This window comes from Mus caroli, chromosome 8 (assembly GCF_900094665.2).
Source record: "Mus caroli chromosome 8, CAROLI_EIJ_v1.1, whole genome shotgun sequence".
Lineage (NCBI taxonomy): Eukaryota > Metazoa > Chordata > Mammalia > Rodentia > Muridae > Mus > Mus caroli.
The window spans coordinates 61,344,550-61,366,885 of NC_034577.1; the positions used below are offsets into that span (position 1 = coordinate 61,344,550).

The 22,336-nt window shown below is 48.2% G+C and overlaps 1 protein-coding gene and 1 non-coding gene across 3 annotated transcripts in view; both read right to left on the bottom strand.

Moving 5' to 3' along the window:
* Window positions 1-14,096: 14,096 nt before the first annotated feature.
* Window positions 14,097-14,203, bottom strand: LOC115031872. Its single transcript, XR_003837508.1, has one exon. It is a non-coding gene; the product is annotated as a U6 spliceosomal RNA (small nuclear RNA).
* A 1,543-nt stretch (window positions 14,204-15,746) lies between these two features.
* The window catches only part of Lzts1 (leucine zipper tumor suppressor 1), a 51,388-nt gene continuing 44,798 nt past the window's right edge, over window positions 15,747-22,336 (bottom strand). For both annotated transcript variants that reach the window (XM_021170936.2, XM_029481011.1), the window contains 2 exons: window positions 21,403-22,200; window positions 15,747-19,208 (listed from right to left, as the gene is read on the bottom strand). In XM_021170936.2, the coding sequence (XP_021026595.1) occupies window positions 18,552-19,208; window positions 21,403-22,200 (1,455 nt within the window). In that variant the 3' untranslated portion in view covers window positions 15,747-18,551. The remainder of the gene's footprint in view (window positions 19,209-21,402; window positions 22,201-22,336) is intronic.

Sequence of the window (22,336 nt, forward strand, 5' to 3'; positions counted from 1 at the left end):
AAAAAAAGTTGCACTGAATCATATTTGATAGATGCGAGGAGTCATATACAAGAAGAGATTTCCCAGGGTGGTGGCACATAATCTCAGGACCTGAGAGGCAGGTACAGGCAGACCTGTGAGTTCTAGACAAGCTCTGTCTACAAAGCTAGTTCTAGGAGAACCAGGGCTGCTGGTAAATGCATATACTTAGAGATCAGTGTCCTGTGTGGTTCAGTCAGTGCCGTAATTAGGCAACAGCTCATCTAACCAAAATGAACACGTGTCTGACAGTTCTTGTGGCTAAGGATACATGTCAATGCTAGAAACTTGCCTCGTTAGTGTATGTGAGACTCTGGGTTCAGCCTCAAAGCAGCAGCAATAGAACAGTTCTTTTGCTTTTCATTTCATAAACAATTGCAAGCATAGTTCTGAACACCCATTTTCTTAGCACTCAGGAGGCTTAAAGTCCCACGGAAGAGAAGAAAGGTAACTAGGAGAAAACATTTCTTTAGCAATACTACAGAGGTGCTGGCCATTAAATCCAGGGTATTAACTAGCACTGAGCCGCTCCTCCAGGACCCTAGAACAGCTTTAAAAGCCAACACTAATGAGTCTACTCCTCTGCCTCCCATTTGGTCAGAAGGATCAGCAAACACTGTTCTTCAATGTGCTCTGTGTGCTTCCCGTCCCTGTCCCATCAGAGGCACGTGTCTAAAGTGACAGAAGCTGACGGGAGGATGGGAATACCAGGAGACAAGTCTGGTTCCTAAGGGACTGGGTACGAGGTGCAGTTACAGCAATGAAGTGGTAGCTGACATAGGAAGACTTTGGCCAGCAATTTCCTTTCAGGTGCATTCATGACAGTAACGGGTTCCAGCTAGCAGTGGCCTGTCGTGTGTGGCCAGTGTGTGAGTTCACTTAGGAGCAGCTCATTCTTCTGCAGTAAGTAGTTTGGACCTAGGCTAGGCTAGCATTTGGGAGCCCAGGACATGATTGCAGAGTTACTGCCTTGTTTGACTTCACTACAAATATTCAAAACAGGTCTGACCTCTGAAGAGCCCTTTCCAGCATCTCTTTGAGGATGTTCTCATGGGTCATTTAACTCTTTGGTGCCTCCAACACCTTGTGAAAATAAACCACAGTTACCCATGCATTTTGCTAGGCACTCTGAACTGTGAAATGCATGTATTAAGCCACGAAGGCATTTAATAAAGGTACAGGGGTTGTGTACTTACAGGAGGACATGGAGTACAGAGAATGTTCTGAACCACTGAAGGGGATGTGGGCCAAGAACACCACATACTCAACAGTCTGCCTATGTCCTCATCCAGTGCTGTACCAACTAGAAGTCATTCCCTATTTCCTGGGACATAGCCTGTCCCAGATAACTTCCACTCTTCTTCCTGCGTGGATTTACCCGTTCTATTTTAGAATCATAGTATGTTGCTTTTTGTGTCTATCTTACTTCACTAAGATTATTAATGTTAAAACATGTCTCCATTTCTTTTATTTCTGAGTAATGTCTAGATAAATTATGTTGCATACATCCATTCCCTGATTGGTGGGCATTTGAGTCATTTACATTTTCGGGTCATCATGAATGAGTTTTACAAAGGTGTGCTTTTGTGTAGATGTGTTTCATTTGCCTTGTGCAGATATTATATCTAATGTAAAGAACAGGGTCCCCCTCCTCCCTTAAGGGTTAATCCAGTGTGGCAGGCCAGGGACCTGACTAGGAGCTAGCTACCCATATTTAAAATGAGTCCACTTAGTGCTGCTTGTGTGTATATGGATGTGGGACCGTGGCTAGCCTCCCAAGTTGGCCATCTCTGAAGGAAACTAATTCTCCCTTCCCAAAAGCCATTAACTGCCAATAGTTTCTCAGGGTGTCAGGGTGTTTGTTTGTTTTTTGGTTTTCAAGACAGGGTTTCTCTGTATAGCCCTGACTGTCCTGGAACTCACTCTGTAGACCAAGCTGGCCTCGAACTCAGAAATCCACCTGCCTCTGCCTCCCAAGTGCTGGGATTAAAGGTGTGTGTCACCACCGCCCAGCAGGGCATCAGTATTTTTAATCCCAGTGTAAGAATACATACAATTAATTTTCTAACTTGTAGCACTTTCTGCATTTCTAGTTTTCACCACAAGGTGTCAATAAACCATGCAGGAAAGCAGTTGAACGCTTTGGCCAGCAGAGGGCCCATGGTGGTCCTCGGAGATTTCCTTTCTTTTTCCTTCCCTTGCTCTCATTCCACCCGGGTCTGTCTTTGTATCCTCAACTGTTGTAGCCTCAAAACCTCACCAAAGTGTTTTCACCTAAGGTTGGAGAGCAGTGACTGGTGTTGGTACTTACTGTGAGCCTGGCAGCGATCTCAAGGCTCACTGGGTTTCATTAAGCAAAGGAACTCTGGGAACAACCATGAGTTAGCCTGATGAGGAAGCCGCACATGGATAGTTATCCAAATAGCAGTCCCACGGTGCTTTTACTGCACGCACGAGAGGTGAAGCCTTAGTTGTTTTCCCCTCCATGTCCTGGGAAATCACTGGGCTTTAAAGGTTCCCATAAGAATGCCTTTTATCCTTTGCACCACATGACAAAACCCAGTCAATGGCTGCCCTTGCATCTTTTCTCAAATGGAAGACAAAACAGGTGGGAAACGTGACCATTCCTAGAAGAATGTATTCCAAGCCTGAAACTAGTATGGCACCTTGTGTTTCCTCAAGGATGTTCACTTTATGTGCACTTTCTGGCTCTCAGTGGTGCCAGGAGCTTAGCCCAGGCAGGGAGGGATCCTCTATGAAGAGGCAAAACTGAAGAGGGGAAGAGCATCAGGGGCAAGATGAGGTCTTGGGAAAGAGTGGGGTTCCTTTCTATATTAACACATACCTATCTAGACTTTAGTTACTCTGAGGCCAGAAGCTGCCTGCCTCTGGAGCTACTGGCACTTGTTGCTAACAACAGAGTGATTAGGTAAAGAATTTATTGCTATTGTTTCCTTCTCTGTTCAGGCAGCCAGAAGCCTCTGTGACTAGGCTGGTTAACTCTGTGAACCAGAGAGGAAGGAAAGGAAAAGGAAAGAAAAGTCTTTATACAGGCAGATATGCACAGACCCATTCATACACCCACACTTTATACAGGCAGATATGCACAGACCCATTCATACATCCACACTCTGGCTGGGCTGGACAGTCTGTCTCTGTCAGCTCCACAAAGTATTAATGCATGCTTACATAATATACATATACCTACATGTATATATACAGACATGTACATATGGATGGATGATGGATGGATGGAGGACAAACGGATGCGGCAGAGCCTCCCAAGCCAAACCATCCCACCAACAACTTTATTTCTTTTCTCTGGCCTTTTTATATCTTCTTAGACAAAAAGTTCTTTAGGAAATTACCTCAGAGATAAGATGTTACATAAAATGGGAGTTACAGAAGGATGTTGCTATTGAGTTCAAGGCAGTGTTTCCTTCTGCAGGCTTGTTATAAGTTCAAAGCAACAGTTTTTACATGGCCTTGCCTTATCATAGTGCACACCTGTGGCTTTGTCTTTGAACCTAAATGTTTTTCCTTGAACACAAATTTGTCCCAAACCTATTTCTCTTTTTAGTGTAATTATGAAAGCTCATTATATTTATGCAGCCTTTACTTACTATTATGAGGAGTGGGAACATTTTAATCTTGATTCTAACTGTATTACATCTTTCTAGCAAAGCAACTAAAACCAGCTCTTAAAACTTTCTTCTTAGCTAGGCAGTAGTGGTGCACGCCTTTAATCCCAGCACTTGGGAGGCAGAGGCAGGCAGATTTCTGAGGCCAACCTGGTCGACAGAGTGAGTTCCAAAATAGCCAGGGCTACACAGAGAAACCCTGTCTCGAAACCCTCCCCCCCCAAAAAAACAAAACACCTTTTTTCTTAAAATTATTGGAATCAAATCTGAAATTCTATAGAATCAATAATTCATCAAAATAGCATTAATTCATGAAAGTTCATCTTTATGTTAATCTGCAGGAAATCTGACCAATAGGGTGGGCTAATGCCCAGGGGTTATATTAATTTAATAACGACAAGAAAGGCATATCAACTACAAGAAGCAATCCTGAGATGAAGTCTCTTTGGGACCTTGCCATCGAAGACCACGCCAATAACAATGACAACAACAAAAAGAAACAAAAACCGGTGAGCCACCTCCAGGAAGGCCACCTGCTAGCCTTAACCTATCCTAGATGGCTCCTGACACAGTAACTTATCCCAGTTACTGGCATTATACTCTTGTGCTTGTGTGTGTGTGTGTGTGTGTGTGCTCTCTATACTAAGTGTTTTCTTAGGGCAAACCTTTCAGAGGATAGCAGACAACTAATATTTTATAGAAGGAAAAATGGATAACTAGACCCAAGCCCCAGAAGCAGAGAGATACACTGCAGTCATCTCTGCTCAATCGACTTAGCAAACTCTGGCTTTTGGAGCAGACCCCTTCAGTCTGGGGTGCTGGTTTGGGCGTCTCGTTTAAAAAGAAACAAATAAAAAATATGATGATGACGATAATAATACCTCTGGGGTTTGAGGTTGGACAGAAGATGAGCTAGAGCAGCCAGCTTGGACCGCGAAAACGCAGTGAGCTAAGCCTGCACTTTCTCATCACCAAGTCACTCTCGATCTAAGCTCATCTGCTCCCCCACCCCCATCCCGCACCCCTTTCTGAGACCTGCCCAGATGCCCCAGGGCTCTAGTCAGAAGGCTACGATTAAACAAAGGGCCATGCTCCCTCCCAAAGCCCAAGCAAAGCAGCAGGGGTCGCCGCCCGGACAGCAGGTTTGTAAGCAGATGCAAAAGTGGGCCCGCAGCTGCCACAGAGCACACCAACACACTGTTTTCTAATTCCCTCTCCCTGCTAAGTGCTGATTACCCGGCTCTGCCTCGGGCTGCGATCCTTCCAACCACCTGACTTTAGCCAGTGGGGCTCTCAGAGAACAGAGCAGCTGGCAGGGCGCACTTCCGGCAAGGACCTAGCGGGGCAGCAGATGCGAGGCACTGATTATTCCGGGGTCGGGCTGCACTAAGGACCTGCATTTACACTTCAAAGGGGTCTGGCCCCAGTGCCTCACTCTGGGGACCCAGTCTTGTGCTGGGGGAAATCAAGTTGCTTTGAGTGAGTTACCCACCCCCTTCCTAACAGAGGGAGGGTTTAAACAACCCCTAGAAGTTAATGCCCACTGGCTAGACATCCTCAGGGACCCTCCCCTGTCTAGCAGCTCTTCTCTTTACAGTCTGTTTCCATCTGGACATTTACAGAGTCACAGCGAACCTATCTATCTCACACTTTTTTCTTTTAAAAAAGTCTTACTACATTGCCAAGGCTTTCCTGGCAACCATAGAGATCCTTCTGCGTCTACCCCTCAGGTGCTATGAAATAAAAGTATCCACAAACCTGCCTCTGTCTGGATCCTTTCAACATCCCTTGTTAGGGTTTGGTCTCCGTGAGCCCCTCCCCCGAGATATGCTAATATCCTAATCCCTAAGCATGTTCGAAATGTGGCCTTGTTAGACAATAAGGTCATTTTGGATGTGATTGATTAAGACGAAGAGGCCACGGCCGTGTGAATTGAAGCCAGGGTAGAGTTTGGAGCGTTGTAGCCCCAAGGCAAGAGACAGCGGGTGATCTGAAGAAGGAGGAAAGATCCTCTCACCCCCATGCCCCAGCAGCTTTAGGAGGGAGTATGGCCCTACCAAGGCCTTAATCTTGGATTCCTGGCAACTACAATCTTGAGAGAACAACCTATTGGCAGGGCAGCCTAGTTTGTGTTACATACAGTGGCCCGGGGAGAAATGGGTCCCTGAAAAGTAACTAGCCTGTTTATTTCGCTAAAGGGGAAACAAGGGTGAGACTGCCTGGTCTTCCTGCCCCCAGAGAGCTGAGGGCTGTGTCCACAGACCCATTTCTTGGCAGTTTCTAGTATCTCACTGTCAAATGACTCAACCAGGGTGCTAGCTGGAGTAACAACTCCTTCACCCATTCCCCATCCCCTCTCCCACCCCCAACCCGGTCCACACACACAATGAAGCTTCCAGTAATTAAGGTTGACCAGGGCCCTGAAGCCATATAATGAAATGGAGGGGTGCCGGCGCTGGAGCCAGCTCCCCTCCTCCACTCTGCTCCTGAAACTTCTTCCCTCTCCCCTTTCTCAGAGCAGTAGTGGGTGGGGGAGTGGGTGTTATAATTACATGTATTTGTGTCTTCTTAGCCAGACAGCTAACGCTGAGGACAGACTTTTGGACAAGCTCACCTCAGCAAATACCAATTTAATTTGGGAGCCTCTTGTATAGGATAGTTTTGAAAATTGAAAGACAATCAGCACAAAAGGAATTAGATACAGCCAGAACTGTGTTCTTCCTTATGGCTGGGACTCCTGTAGGAACAGAGCCTGCTGCCAGCTTGGTCTCCACTTCAGAAAACACACCCTCTTTAGAAGCTTCTGCCACGTAGGTCCCCCAGATCCTTGTGCCTCAGCATGTGCTGGGACACAGCAAAAGAAGCAGTGGTCAAAATGGACGGCTTTGGGGACCCAAGGATATGTTAACATCCCCAGCTTCACTCCAGGCCCTCAGGGCTTCCAACTTCCTAAGATGCTTTCACCGATGCTGGGATTCTCCTTGCAGGGATGGAACACGAATTTAGGCAGTCCTAAATCCTGCCTCTGTCAGCTAGTTGGCAACATGGCTGGTGTTGTTACCAGAGAGTTTTGAATACAGTCCTGAGCCCTGGCAGCCCCAACAAGTAACACTAGGCATCTCCTCCCAACACACAATGTAAAGAGAAGACTAATAATATTGAACCCTGAGAAAGGAGGTTTCCTCACTGTGGTCACACTGAGAAGAACAAGCAAAGGGGTCAATGGCCTCCAAGTCTGCCTTTTAGCTTATTACTGTTGTAGTTTATAAAAAGATAGAGAAGGAAGGAATATGTTTATTGGAGGTGCAGTAAGGTGTGGTGGTAGAGGGAGCCTCTGCAGGCTCATGCTGAGGCATTTGTTCCCTCTGAGGTATCAGTCACATAAGAACAGTTTATTCAGAGTATGGGGAGGAGAGTTGAAAGGGTAGGAGAGAGAGAGAGAGAGAGAGAGAGAGAGAGAGAGAGAGAGAGAGAGAGAGGCTGGCCATGAGCACTTGGAGAGAGGGGGTAAGGAGAGGGAGTAAGAGAGTGAGGAGGGGCCAAGCAACCCCTTTTATACTGAGTCAGGCACACCTGGCCAGGTAACTGTGGGGCGGAGCCTAGACTAAATGCCAAAAATTACTGTAAGGTTTAGATTGAAATAAAGAGGTATGCCTAATTAAAAAATCTTGGTCAGGGTGACCAACTCCTCAGTCCACAGACTGAGGAAGTCTGTTTTAGAGGCCCCACTTAGATAAGAATGTATCTTGATTTTGCTATAGAAAAGAATGTCAGGATGAACCAGAATGAAGCTGATTTCAAGTTTCCTGAGTGCATTTTTAACGTTCGAGGGAGCACAGAGGTTTATAGAAGAGGGGCTGGAAGAATGAGATGGACACAGTGTGGGCATGGCTTAGCATCCTAGTGAGGATTCTGGCAGGCTTTGGTTCCTGAGTGGTCCTATCCTCCTTTACCTCTATTTCTCAAAATTGAGAAACACGTATCTTAGGATGTCTGGAATTGGACTATAATCTGACAAAATAAAACCAGGAGCCACTGTGGTTGCACAAGGGAGTTTGGGCATGTCCTTTTCCAGTGAAGGGGTTTCTGGTGCAGTTTGCAGAGGGGGAAGGGAGTAGGGCCTTAAGCAAATATTGATTATGCTTGAATTCTTGTTTCTCAATGGGCAAGAGGCTTCACCTAGACCGTGAGCTTCCTCTCCTGCCCCGAATCACCATGATTTCCCATCTTCCTGTTCTGCTCACCCCTATGTTAGTTTGCTCTCTGTTGCTGTGATAAACACTGTAACTAAAGCAACTTGAGGAAGAAAGGGTTTATTTAAGCTTATACTTCCAGCTCATAATTCATCACTGTGGGAAATTAGGGCAGGAACTCACGGCCTGGACAGAAGCAGGAACCAGGAGAAAAGCTGCCTACTGGCTGACTGCCCCATTCTCTGCTAGGTTCCTTTCTTTCTTCCTTCCTTCCTTCCTTCCTTCCTTCCTTCCTTCCTTCCTTCCTTCCTTCCTTTTTTCCTTCCTTCCTTTCTTTCTTCCTTCCTTTCTCATATTTATAACTTTATTTTTTTTTTCAAATCCTATTTTTAATGGTGGTTTAACCTCCCTTCTAGCCCACCACCCACCAGAGGTAGTGGAAAAGAAAGGATATGGGGGAAGTGGACCTGTTTAAAAGTGGTTCTTTGGAGCAAATCCCTTCTGCATTGTCAGAAAATCAGCAGTTCAGTTCACAGGTCAGCAAAGGCAGCTTGATCCATTTGTAAACACTTCATGGACACACCAGCAGCGGCATGATCTAGCCTCTGCTAGGTTTCCTACATAGCTAGGCCTACCTGGTTAGTAATCAGTGTGGATGTGTATATATGTGTGAGTGTACATGTGTATGGGCTAGATGTGCATATGCATGTAGCTATACATGTGTGTAGGTGTGGTTGTATACCTATGTGAGTATAGATATAAGGGTCTCGGGGGTGCCTCAGTGTGCTCCACCATGTCTGCCCAGGAAGCTGACCTAGCCACTAGGATCTCTGCACCAGACAGAATGGGCTGGAGACCAGAAACCAGTTGGATTGTCTCAAAAGACTTTGAGAAAACCCCTTGAAACTTAAGGGTCCAGCGATCTAGCAGGTTCTTGCCAAACAAGCCTCTTATAGCCTAGCTGCCTGTGAAGGCCACCTCAGGCAGTGACTGGCAGAGGAAGAATCTGTTTCTCAGACATCCTGAAAAAGGCCTGAGGCACATGTATACACCCACATGAATAAACACATATGAGACACATATACCCATACCCACAGTCATATATGTGTGTGTACTTCTACATGCTTATGTACCTCCATGTACATATGTATACATTCACACTGACACACATATACATGAATATACACACACACATATATTTATCCACACCTATCCACATCTATATTCACATGTGTATATATATATATACACATTTTCTTTTTTTTTTTCCCCGAGACAGGGTTTCTCTGTATAGCCCTGGCTGTCCTGGAACTCACTTTGTAGACCAGGCTGGCCTCGAACTCAGAAATCCGCCTGCCTCTGCCTCCCAAGTGTTGGTATACACATTTTCATTAACCTACATATATAGACATGAGCATATACGTGCATACGCATTCCCACACACTTGCATATCTACACCTATACATATACCTACTGTGGTGGTTTGAGTAATGCGTATATGGGCTTAGGTCCCAGTTGGGGGTGCTGTTTGAGGTGGTTTTGGGGGTCTCGTCTTGCTGAAGGAAGAGCATGGCTGGGGATAAGACTTTAATGACGTGCATTTCCATCTCTCTGCTTTGTACGTGTGCTTTAAACTGTGATCGGACACCATGCCTACACCCCTGCCTCCATGCTAGCCCGGCTATCAAAGACTCTAACCCTCTGCAATCCCGAGTCCAAATAAACTCTCTCATGAGTCATTGAGGTCATGTGCTTCATCCCAGCACAGAGAAGTTACTGATACCCATACCCACAAGCATTCACAAACCCATGTTCACATACACACACACACACACACACACATACACACACACTAAAATACCTGCTTCATCTACTCCAGGTTTCAACATTAACTTTAGACAGCATCACGTGAGTACATATGTGCACATGGGGTGTCTGTGTACAAGGAGTGATTTGAAAACAGGGTTTTTCTTTTTCTTCTGTGACTGTGCCCTTGGCAATCTATAAAAAGGAACAACCCTGCCCGTCTAGGACACATCAAAGCTGTCCTGTGGAACTGTGCCCAAGACTCTACTTCCTTAGTGACCAGATGGCTGGGAATAGAAGCAGGGCTTTGGACTGTGGACCTGACTTGGTTTTTTCAGAACTGGCCAGTTGGCATGGATGTAGCCCCTTCTGCTTGCTGAGTTGCTCTTTGGGGCCTAGCCAGGTGGGCACCAGAGTCAACATTTTCCTGGAAAGCATTTGCCTCCACAAGGTAGGAGGGCTGGGAACTGCCTGACAGTGCTGTTGTGTGAGGTGCTCCACCCACAATGAGCCTGGTCTTCACTGACTACAAGAGTTGGGGCTTAGACAGCCATCCTCAAGGTCCCTTCACATGGTAGCTTGTACCTCCAGTCAGTGAAGATGAAAAGCCCAGCGGGACACACAGGCCACAAGACCCCAGCCCTGGTGTGCGGCTTTCCAGGGCTCTGAAGCCAGGGGCACTTCAGACCACTGCAGTGTGGGAGAGGGGTGGAGGGAAAGTAAGTGACCTTGATATTCTGCTTCCCTGCTTCCCTGCTTCCCTGCAAGGGAGCAGGCCTGAAGCTGTGACTTAACCACAGGACTGGATCAACAAGGTCACCTGACCTTTACAAGGAAAATTGACAGGGGACCAAAAAGCAAGTGAGAAGCTTGGGCTGTCAGTCATCTCTTTTGGTGACAACAGTGACCCCCACCTGTTAGCGTTCCTTCTGGGCTCTGCCCCACAGTTACCTGGCAACAGCCAGGTGTGCTTGACTCACTATAAATGGGGCTGCTTGCCCGCTCCTCCCTCTCTCCTCCTCTCTTGCTCTTGCCTTCTTGCTCTCCTTCCCCTCTTCCTCCTCCGTCCCTTCTCTTCCCATTCCCCTCCCCCTCTCTCTCCACATGTTCATGGCTGGCCTTTCTTTATTCCTCTCTTCCTCCTCCTCCTTCCTCTCTCTCTCTCTCTCTCTCTCTCTCTCTCTCTCTCTCTCTCTCTCCCTTTCTCCCTCCTACCCCCTCACTTCCCCTCCTCATGCCCTAAATAAACTCTATTTCTATATCCATTGTACTCCTGGTCCCTCAGGGAGAAGGGATACATCAGCATGGGCCCACAGAGGCACCCCTCCTCCCCCAGCCCCCACCATACTGCACCTTCACCAAACATACCCCTGGCTTCCTTTTTTTTTTTTTTTAAATAAAACATAACACCACCTGCTGATCTCAAGAGTTCCTGCCTGGAACAAAGAGACCCTTGGACTAGGAGCTCCTGGCTGTATTTTCCATTATATGTGAACCTGTAACTCAGGATAGTGTCATCTTAGTAACTAGCCACACAGGCACATTGCCCTGTTGTTTTGGGAATGAGGAATTTGACTTGCCTCACCTGCTACTGATTACAAATTCTGTCATGACAACCTCTACCCCACCCACCCACCCCCCACTCCCTCCACACCCCACTCCCCCCACCCCCACAATAGCCTAGACAGGAAGCCTCCAAAGAGAACTCTTAAAATTGTAACAAGAAAGCTGAGGTGTAGCTCTCCACAACCGATGGCTTCTGAAGGGGGTGTGGGTAGGGAAAGACTCAGTTTTCTTTAAAGGGCCAGTCACTAGGAGTTTGACCATGGTCCAATGAGTACATGGACAACACAAATTGGACTGGTTTTTTCCTTTTTCTTATTTTTCTTTTTTGGGGGGTGGGGGTGGAGGGGGGAAATGGAGACTGACATGGGAATACTGGGAAGTGAGTGTGCTCTGGTTTCATTATGTGACATTTCCAAATAATAAAAATATTTGAAAAGCAAAGCAAACTAACAAAAACCAAATTCTATCCTGAGCCTTCTTAGCTCAGTTAACTGCAAATAAAGCAACTGGAGCATAACCGTGTGTGTGTGTGTGTGTGTGTGTGTGTGTGTGCATGTGTGCATGCTCAGGTTGGCACTATGTGAGAGAGCTGGAAGATCAGGGCAGGGTATGGAGCTGCTCAGTGTGGTAGGTGACGGTATTCACTGTCTCCTTTTTGGGACTCAGGGTCACAGGCTGCTCTACTACATACACCCCCCACCTTCCCAAGCAAATTCCTCTTTGTTCTTTTCTTCTTCCACCTGGGCCCTCTCACCCAGAGCCTTGTCCCCAACAAACCAGTCTTCTAGAATTGAGAGCAGAGGAGGAAAAAATATATACTGCAAGGTGCTGGAAATCAGAATAGCTGTTCTCACAGGGCAGAGATTCAGCGATTCAGCAGGGCTTCATCAGGACCAATTGTAAACAGCATGACCAAGAAGCAGTTGGGATGGAAAGGGTTTATTCAGCTTACACATCCACACTGTTCATCACCAAAGGATGTCAGAGCTGGAACTCAAGCAGGCCAGGGAGCAGGAGCTGATGCAGAGGCCACGGAGGGATGTTCCTTACTGGCTTGCCTCCTCTGGCTTGCTTAGCTTGCTTTTTTATAGAACCCAAAACTACCAGCCCAGAGATGGTACCACCCACAAGGGGCTCTCCCCCTTGATCACTAATTGAGAAAATGCCTTACAGCTGAATCTCATGGAGGCATTTCCTCACCTGAAGCTCCTTTCTCTGTGATAACTCCAGCTTGGGTCAAGCTGACACAAAACCAGCCAGTACACCAATGAATGGTTATACTAACACTCAGTGGTGTTGGTGATAACATATCACATTTAATTGTCCTACCACCCTATGAGTCACAGAGGTTAAGTAACTTACATCACTGCTCAGCAGCACCAGGGGAGTCTGCAGGTGAAGTTAGCCAGCCCAGATTCTGCAGTTAATCACGGCGCCATGCTGTGGGGTTTAGAGATGAGGCCAGCATTGAAGAGCAGACTGGGCTCCTTTGGATGTTGATTAAAGAAAAACCCCTCAGGATTGGTTAAACTTCTTTTAGGGAACCTTCTGAACCTTGTGGCTGTTTGCTGAGACACATGTAAGACCCAGAAAACAGGGAATCTGTGAAGTCTGCCAAAAAAGGCTGAATTTCTGATCTGATCGGTGGGAGCCATTGGAGGGTTTGAGAAGAGAAGAGGATTGGTGGAAGGACTTTGAGGAGCTACACCTGTTAGCAGGCATGGGTTAGTGGGCTAGAATGGGGACAGAGAGCAAGTGGAGTCAGTCATGGAGTCAAGGTGATCTGGCCTATGGCTAACCAGCCTTTCTGACCTTAAAACCCATCAGACATCTGCTGCTATCTGGGCCTTGGTTTTGTATCTACTAAAGACAAAGGGCTCTATTCCTAAGTGTCTAGGATATCTGGAATGTTTTCTGACTCCCTGATAGGCTCAGACGAGGAAGGGGTGAGCTTTAAGGAATGAGCTGGCCGTGCAGGATCCAGGATCTGATTGGGTAGGAAAGATGAGAGGGTGAGGGGTCAGCTGTGGCTTGCTTCCAAAGCACAAGGCAAGGCTGGTAGAACAGAGCTGTGCAGGAAGTATGGATCATACAACAGGCTGAGCTAGTGTGGCTAACGCCTCTCCAAGCAAACAATAGCAACAATATGCATGGATGAATTCCTTGAAGGCCAACATTTCCTTGTCAAATTATCCAATGAAGGCTGGGGTAAATCCCAGTGCTAGAGCACGTGCCTAGTGTGTGCAAGGTCCTGGGTTTCATCCCCACTACTGATTTTTATTTTTAATTTATTTATCTAGAAAGATGCAAAGGAGCTGTGTTGACTTCAGCTTCACTGCAAGGACGGCACCACATCACCAAACTTTCACTTTCATGCATGGAAGAACACATGGAATACCCGAAGCTTTCCAATGGAGGTGACAGAACTTGTTTTAGATGGTGAGGTTTTAGGTTACCCAGGTGCAGACCAGGGGTGAGGTGGTGGTTGGGAGGATGGGGGAGGGAGTACAGAGGGGGCTTGCAGCCCAGGGCACAGCAGTCAGAGGAGAACTGCAGGTTCCCTCACTAGGAAGGTGTCTACTGAGGCTCTGAGCCAAGAAGAGTCCTCAAGAAAAAGGACTTGAGGGGAGATCCAAGGTGAGATTTTCCCTTTTTCTGTACCAAGGGCCTTGCCACATCCCCTTCAGACACATCACTGTCTACACAGCCAGCATGTACCACCCTGCTTATGATCCTTGTAAAGCCTGCTTGCTTGTAGAATGTAAACTCCCTAAGAAGAAAGGATTCTTTCATTAGGTGTTTTTCTTTCTTTCTTTTTTTTTAAGACAGAGTCTCTTTTATTATTATTATTATTATTATTATTATTATTTTATTATTATTATTACACTTCACGAATTTGCGTGTCATCCTTGCGCAGGGGCCATGCTAATCTTCTCTGTATCGTTCCAATTTTAGCATAAGTGCTGCCGAAGCAAGCACGACAGGGTCTCTTTTATATCGGCTTCTGTTTAGAGCAGGCTGACCTTGAACTCCAGCTGAGAGTGCTGGGAGTGGTGGCACGCGCCTTTGATCCCAGCACTCAGGAAGGAAAGGCAGGCAACACTTGGGCTGGGGAAAAACTTGGAGACAGCATGGCCTTCCAGAATTAACTGAGTAAAGTCCTGCTGCTGAGGATGTTCAGGGAGGATCTCGGACTGCTCGGTCTCCCTCCTCACACATGGTGTGCACAGACTTTAAGACAGTCGGATAAAAATATCTGCTGCAACTGTGTGCTGTCTGAGCAGCCTGGTGGAGGCTGAGACTGGGTTGCTTGCTGTCAGAAGTGTTCTCTCTTTTTCCTCCCCCCCCCCTTGTTTGGATCAGAATGGGATGAGGAGGTGGTGTGGGGAGACAAACTGCTCCCCACTTTGCTGTCTGTCTACAGTGAGGCAACCCTGGCAGAGTTCTGCTTTTGTATATGAAAATAAATAAATCTTAAAAAAAAAAAAAAACTTTTTAAGGGTTATGGTTCTTGGGGTCAGGGTGCTGGCAGGGCCTCTAAAGAAATAAATCCCTGATGCATCTCATGAGGATTCATTTGCCTGGTCCTGGGTGGTTCTAGCTGTGATGCTGGTGTCCGTTCTTGCACAGCAGAATAAGAGGTTTCTGACGTGGCAACCCAGGGCTCCCAAGAATGTTAAAGTGGAAGCTGCCAAGACTTTTGAGCTTATGCTAAAGTTGGCAGCTTGGCTGTCCTGCCTAATTCCTCTGGACCTGCCCCCAGTGAAAAGGAGGAGCCAGTCATCCAGTGTCACGGTCCTGTAAGGCTGTTATGAATAGCACAGTCCTAGCTGGGGCTAGGAAGAGATCTTGCAGCCTTGACTGACCTTCCCTTTCCCAGAGGCATTGTTTTATACCTATAGGCCTTTAATTCTCTTTGTGTATCCCTCTCTCTTCTGTTACCATAGTGGCTATCTTTGGGGTTTAGGATTTGAATTCAAAACAGGGAATGCCCATCAAGGTGAACTGGAGAGAGAGAGTGTGTATGTGTGTGGTGGTGGTGGTGGTGGAAGGGAGTAGTACCAGGCAGGCAGGACAGATGGTGGCTATGCTAACAGCACTCTCACCTAGGGGCCTGGAGGACTGACAATAGTTACTCTAGTTCCTTGCCAAAAAGCCATATGCACTGAGCCGAAGGCTGGCCAGGAGGCTAGCAGCTGGTGGAGGGAGGAGGGGAGAGGCTGGGGTTAGGAAGGGGCAGGCTTTTGAAGTCACTGCCCCCTGGTCTCCTCCCTCCTCCCCTCTGGGTCAGCCCAGAGGCTGCCCATGTCACAAGTAAGATCACCAGACTGGTGAACATAGGGTTCCCCAGGTCACAGGGCTGCCTTCCTCAAGGGGTCTAAGTGAGGAGCACCTCAGCTGGCACAAAGGGACACTGTCTTTGTGGTTCCAAAAGGAGAGACCACCAGGAGTTGCCTGAATATCATAGTAGAGGAGCAGAGATTAGCTTGAAGAGCCAAAAGTGACTGTGAAGACATGAGAAATGGCATTCTTTATTCATAAATAAAAACATAAAATTAGCAGAAATAGTTTACAGAGCCGACAAAGAACTTCAAAAATAAAACAAAACGAAGCCATCAAGAGCAAAGCAAACCAGAAACAAGGAAGAGAAAAATAACTGTGTACGTAGTCTTCCAAACACCAGTCCATCCGAAGCAGCCTGCTGAGGGCTCCAGTGCTCAAAAGGGAAAGAAAGCAGTCTCCACTGAGGGGCACTGTGGCCTTAGGTGGCATCTGAGGAGATCTCAGGTCCTAGGGAAATCTCTGGTCCAGCCTGGCTTTCCCGTGGACATCTCTCTTACCTGAGACACAGCCCAAGCTGGAGCCAGGGACGAGCAGATCAGCAAGTGTCACTCAGAGAAGTGATGCTAAGCCCCCCGAAATGTCATCATGCTAAAGCTCAAGGGTACCTAGAGAGGACAAATCAAGCACGGAGGTGCCCTGTGGGAGTCTGGACACTACAAGGCCTTTTCTTCCTTCAGAGAGCAGCAACACTCTGGAATCAGACACCTCTGGGAAGCAGTATGGGTCTGAGAGACAAAGCAGGGCAGGCTACTTGTCTGCCCTGAACCCGCACACCTGAGTCACTGTTCCATCAAGCCATCCATCATGGGCATGGACCACAAACTGTGAGGATGCTTTAGGACAGAAAACGAAAGAAAGCACACAGGAAGGCAGGCAAGGATGTTAGGTTATAGCACAGTTGCATCCTGGAGCTACCTTGGGATCTCAGACTGATAGCAGTCTTGGGAAGGTATCTGCCATCTTAAAGGTTAAACAATTCCCAGGCAGAGGTCTCAAAGATGATCAGGGCAGGGCTACTGGGCAGTGACGTGAGCAGAACCCCCGGTGAGTAGAAGGCACCCTGTGCAGATACAGAGCACAGGCCTGCTTCTTCCCGGGCAAGGACTCCATGGCATAGAAGTGGACTTCTGGCTGTTCTTTCAGAGGAAGGAGTCCTTCAATCTAGGGAGAAGCAGCTAACCCCCACCTTTCTTTCCTTCTGTTGGACAGTCTCAATAGGAAGGACTCAAACAAGGCACAGACTGGTACACAACAAAGAACTGAGGCCTGGGCTTTTAAACTGGGCTATGACCTGTGCCCAGTGAAGGGTATGGCCCTGCATGTTGGGGGAGTCATCTTTGGCCTGCAGATTCCAGGTTTAAATGAGCATGTGACTATGAGCAATGGTAGACCAGAGATTGTGTGCCATTGAAAGTCAGTAGTAGGAGAGGGCCACCCTAACCCCAGGTACAGAAAGCAGGGCCACCTATGGAGGAGGCACCTTAGCCTGCAGACACTAGGAAGGGGAAAAAGCCCATGGGAAGACAAGGTCACTAGGCCTTGGATCCACCCAGGGACTCTTAAGGACCAGCATTAGGGAGGTAGAACACTGGTTGGTTCCTGGACTACCAAGCATGTAGACCCTCCCTTACATCTCTTATATCCTGGGTCCCGCCCACCAGGCAAGCACATGGCTCAGGAATCCAGCAAGGGCTGGGTGCCCTACCAACAACAGCTGTGGTAAGGGCCAAAAATAGAATATGGAGCAGCTTGGCTGCCTGCTTGATCTGGCTTGCTTTGGAAAACACAGAATGGAAGGGGGAAGGTGAGAGAAGATAATTCCTTCAACTAAGCAACTGCACTTCCCTCTGCCCCTAGATCTGGATATCTTCAAAAGACAAGGCCAGGCGCCCACAGGCTCACATGCTGCTTTCTAGACTAAATTCTTACAACACGGGGTGCCGCCACATGGAGGGAGGAGAGTGGGTGGCTTGGGATATTTATAAGGCTCTTTGTATGCACCCCATATCTCTCCTACCTGGACTGCAGCCTATTGGCACACTAGTGACCCTTCCCAATCTATGGACTCTGAAGATTCTATAAAGGGAAGAGCTACTGCTGACTTGGGTCACAGACAAGGGAGGCTAATGCCCAGATCCCATATACACTATCTAAGTGGATGGGCTATTCTGGATCCAAGCAAGAGCCTGGTATTCAGGGAAAAAAAAATTCCACATTGGCTACTGAGGAGGATATCCTAGCACAGCTGGGAATCTATGTCTCATGTCATTTCCCTGTACCCCATCCAGGACCCCAATGCCTATGGCTTTAAAAACAGTGGTCACTGAGGTCAAAGGGGCTACGCAGCTCATTTTAGACTCGATTCCCTATCTGCTTTGGTTCTCTCCCTTCACCTCCCACCCAGACCTCTTGAGACCTATGAAGGTTCTGTAGTGCCAGACTGTCCATCCACCCCTTCCTCCCATGACTTGCTGGCTCAACTATGTGGCAACACAACTCCTCCACCTCCACAGACAGAAGAACAGGCTGTAGTGAAGGCAGGGTCCAAGGCTTCTGGTTACACATGGCTTCTTTCTATTCCCAAAGGCACCCCAATATGCCCAGGGGATCGTAGGGGCTCAGGGGTGACAGGGAAAATGTTTCTGTCCTTAGGTGGCCAGTTGGCCTGTATGGCAGTTGCTCCCTTTCCTGATGGAGTGTTTTTCTCACTACTTTGAATGAGACCAAAGTTGAGAGAAACCTCAACCAGCTCCCTGAGCACATCTCTAGGAGAGCTTGGGGTTCGCAGATCAAGGTCTTATAAGCAGCAGGGTTAGTTAGGCTGAAAAAGGCAAGAGGGGAGAAAGGCTATGTGGTGACCCCTAATCACCATCTGGCCCCAGAGGTGGCTTCTCTCAGAGGGGCTCAAAATGTCTTTTTGAACAGGCTCAGTCCTCCCTGCTTTCTGGGTCCAGTCCCCAACCCTCCACCCCTAAGCAGCCCCTCAGATCTCAGTGGCTATGATGTCCTCGTAGGGGATGTCAGCTCCCTCCAGGTCAATTTCAAAGGGTTCCCCTGCACCATCCCCACGGGCCAGTTGCTGCAGAGCCTTCTCTAGACGCTGGTTGCGCTGGTACATGGCCAAGTAGCTCTGCTGCAGCTGCCTTTGGTACTGGATCACTTTCTCCTTCTCTTCTTTCCACACCAACCGCTCATGCTGGAATCCCGAGGACATCTGGTCATGGCCTTGCCTCTCCTCCTTCAGCTCGGCCCGCAGCCGATCCAGCTCCCGCTGCAGAGCAGGGATGTCCTCTGAGAAAGTGAGCCCAACCCCTGGAGGCCCCAGGGGTGCAGGATGCAGAGCAGCCTGGGCCCGTAGCTCCAGCAACTCCTGTTCTAGAAGGTTCACCTTCTCTCTCAGCAGTTCTGCCTCATTCTTCTTGCGCTGCAGTTCGTTTTCACAGACCTCCAGCTCCAGCCCTTTGGTGCGCAGGGCACTCTCCAAGTCCTGTGTCTTCAGCTCCATTCCATCCAGCTTGCCCCGGGTGTCCTTCAGCTGTGCCTTCAGACTGAGGATCTCGCTGGCCTTAGTGTTCACCTCTAATTGGGACTCTTTGAGCTGTTGCTTCAAAAGAGAGATCTCACCTGATTTCTGGCACACCTGTCAAGGGTGGGGTGAGAAAGGGTGAGAGTCAATGCCAGAAGTGATTGGCACTATCCCAACCAAGATGACATCACTATTTCCTAAAGAGCTCAGGCTGCTCCTGACAAGACACCACAAACAGTTCTTTTGCATGTAGACAACCTGTTTTTCTTGCATGCATTTCCAAGTGCCTCCCTCATGTCCGGTTCAGGCTCCGCATGCCAAACCCAAGGTTCTATGCAATTCAATAATCACCTGCTTACTCTATCCACGGCTTCCAGCTCTACCACCCGCCTTTAACACCAGGGATACTGGCTTCAGGGAGCAAACACCCAAACCTTACCTAACCCTGCGTTCATCTCTCAGGTAGGACCATTTCACCTTGTCCTATTGTGCCCCCAAAGCTAGCCATACAACCTGGCCCACAGGCCATGTCCAATATCCATCTGCCAAACAATGAACTGTGGTCTTCCTCCCTTCCTGGCTTCTCCACCACTTCAACATCCATTGATCATCAAAGTTGGACCAGAGTTGGGTTAGATCATTGTGTCTCTGGGGCTTTGGCACTTTGAGGCCATAAGCATTATTTGGGGTCATGCTATGGTTTGGAGTGGTAGTACACACCAGCCTATACATATTAAGCCTGTCTCAGATACCTCTTCCCAGTTCTGACTAAAAAAGAACTGAAATGGCTCACAGGGCAAACATGTTTGTCTCCGTCCCTGATGAGTTCCATCCCTGAGACCCACATGGTGGAAAGAAAGAACCATCTTTGAAAAGTTGACATTTGACCTCCACATTTGGGCTATAGTATGTACATGCCCCTTCCCCCAATAAGTAATAAAAATGTGAACTTCTGGCCCATATTCTTATAGTTGAATCTTAGCATCTATATTTTATATGTATAAGATGCTAGCCAAATCACTTAACCAGCTATCATAGCTAATTGGTGTGTCAGTTTCCTTAATTATAAACTGAAAATCTGTAACATTCTTACATCACAAAATGATTATAAGGATTAGCTGGAAGAACATAGCATTTTCTAAAGTCTCTGTAAATTAAATGGATTTATAACAATATTTCTGTCATTAGTTATTACCCTTTCATCATCATCGCCGTCGTCGTTGCTGTTTTGCTAAGTATACTGACTAACCAAGGTGGGAATGAGATCACGGCAATATCCAGCTTAGTTCCAGACTGGACCATAAGGATGAATGACAAAGGTCAACACTCAGTACTTATCTCTGAGATGCAAAAAAAAAAAAAAAAAAAATGTTCCTTTCTTCACCTTTCTTGTGACTACTTGTCACTTCACAGGGTGGGAGGACAGGAAGCTCTTAGCAGTCAGGGCAATGGTGCTGATAGTGAGCCACTCCATCCAGACCTGATGCTAATCCATATGAATAGAACAATCGTCATCTTTTCTTACAGAGAAGTCTCTGGAGTGAACGACAGCACGAATGTACACATACTATCCCTGCCTGCCTGGGCCACGGGAGTGTGTGGGGTGTACTACCCAGGGATGCTCTCCTACTAGCAGGAAACATGTGGGGACCCTGACTGCTCTCCAGCTAGGCCAGACTCACATGAGTCATTCCAAAGTGACTAGAGGGCTGATGGAGTGCTTCTCTAGCAAATGTGAGGCCCTGGGTTTAACTCCTAGTATCAGGCAAAACAGAACAGCAAAGCCTGTCCCAAGAATGTGACCAGGTGTTTGTCCTTTTTCTCCCTCCCCTGTGTTTAAATCTCAGCTGACCAAGCAGACTTTGCACTTACGCCGAGAAAAGAAGGGCAATCCCATCACTGAGACCTACCACTAACGGCCAAGGTTAGGACTCTTTCCCCCAAAGCACCAACTAGGTCTAATCCTTCCCTCGGGTCCTCAACCAGACAAGCACAGGTGTCTCCCATAAGTGAGGTCAGCCCTTAGGCAGCCTGGCCGAGCCTCCGTTGTCTGGGCTTTGGCTTTCCCATCAAAGATGAGGCTATGTCCAATGACTGAGGGCCGTGAGGATGATATGATGGAATGAGCAGGAAACACAGAGCTGACTCAGAGCATCCCCATGCTACTTCACTCAGGAGTCCCTTCCTTGGTCATAAAGCTGTCTTTAGCTGCACTGGCCTGAACACTCAGTGTTGATACTGCTCTGCCAGCATGGAGATGGCAGGTGTCAGCAAAGCCCTGGCAGGACCTTACCTCCCATTGTCTTACCTCCCATTGGGTCTCCTCCAGTGCAGGGGCGAAGTTGGTTTTCTCCCGCTCATAGGACCTCAGCTTGGTCTCCAGCAGGTCCTGCTCCTTCATTAGGCTCTCTAGCTCCTGCCTTAGCTGCCGTTTCTCCTGCTGCAACTGCAACACCTGCAGCTGGAGCACCTGCTGTGTGCGCTGGCTCTTCTGTGAGGGTGGCTTCAGCTTGCTCTTAGGCTCCAGGCACTCCAGTTCGTCTCTAGTCCGCCGTGGCCGCTCCTCAAAGGTTTGGCCAGAGGCAAACTCCTTCTCGTCGAAACTGCGCTGTAGCTTCTGTAGTGCAGTCTCCCTCTGCAGCAGCTTCTGCTCCAGCTCCTGGATGGTGCACTCATCCGTGGAGAGTGGGGAACGCACACAGGAGGAGCCCTTATCTGCCTTGCCTGGGTGAGCCAGCTTGCTGCCCCCATCAGAGAACGACAGAGCCTTCAGGCTCATCATATTACTGTCCTGAAGGATGATGCCTTGTGTGATGTTGTGAGCTGAACCCCCAAAACGGCTGGTAGGCCCCACGGGGGTGACCAGAGGATCCAGCTGGTAGCTGCTGGTGGTGCTATGCGTGGGCAGGCTAGACATGGAGTTCCGGCCTGAGTCAGACAGTGCGCCGGAGCACAGGCCTGGCTTCAGCTCCTGCTCCTTGGGCTTATCTGGAGGCATGGGATGAAGCTGGTGACTGGTACTCTCAGGTGAAGAGTGGAGGATGGCTCCTGACCGTGGCAGCACAGGCTTGAAGGCAGTGGGCCTTACTGCCCCCTTGTCTGAACTCTGGAGAAGCAAAGAACCACACAGACCTGAGTGCCTCTTCCACACTCACCTTACCTTTTCTTACTGTGAGTGCACGTGTGCGACCCTCATGAGCCTACCTGAGCTTGGCGCCCAAGGGAAACCGTTTGGTTGATAG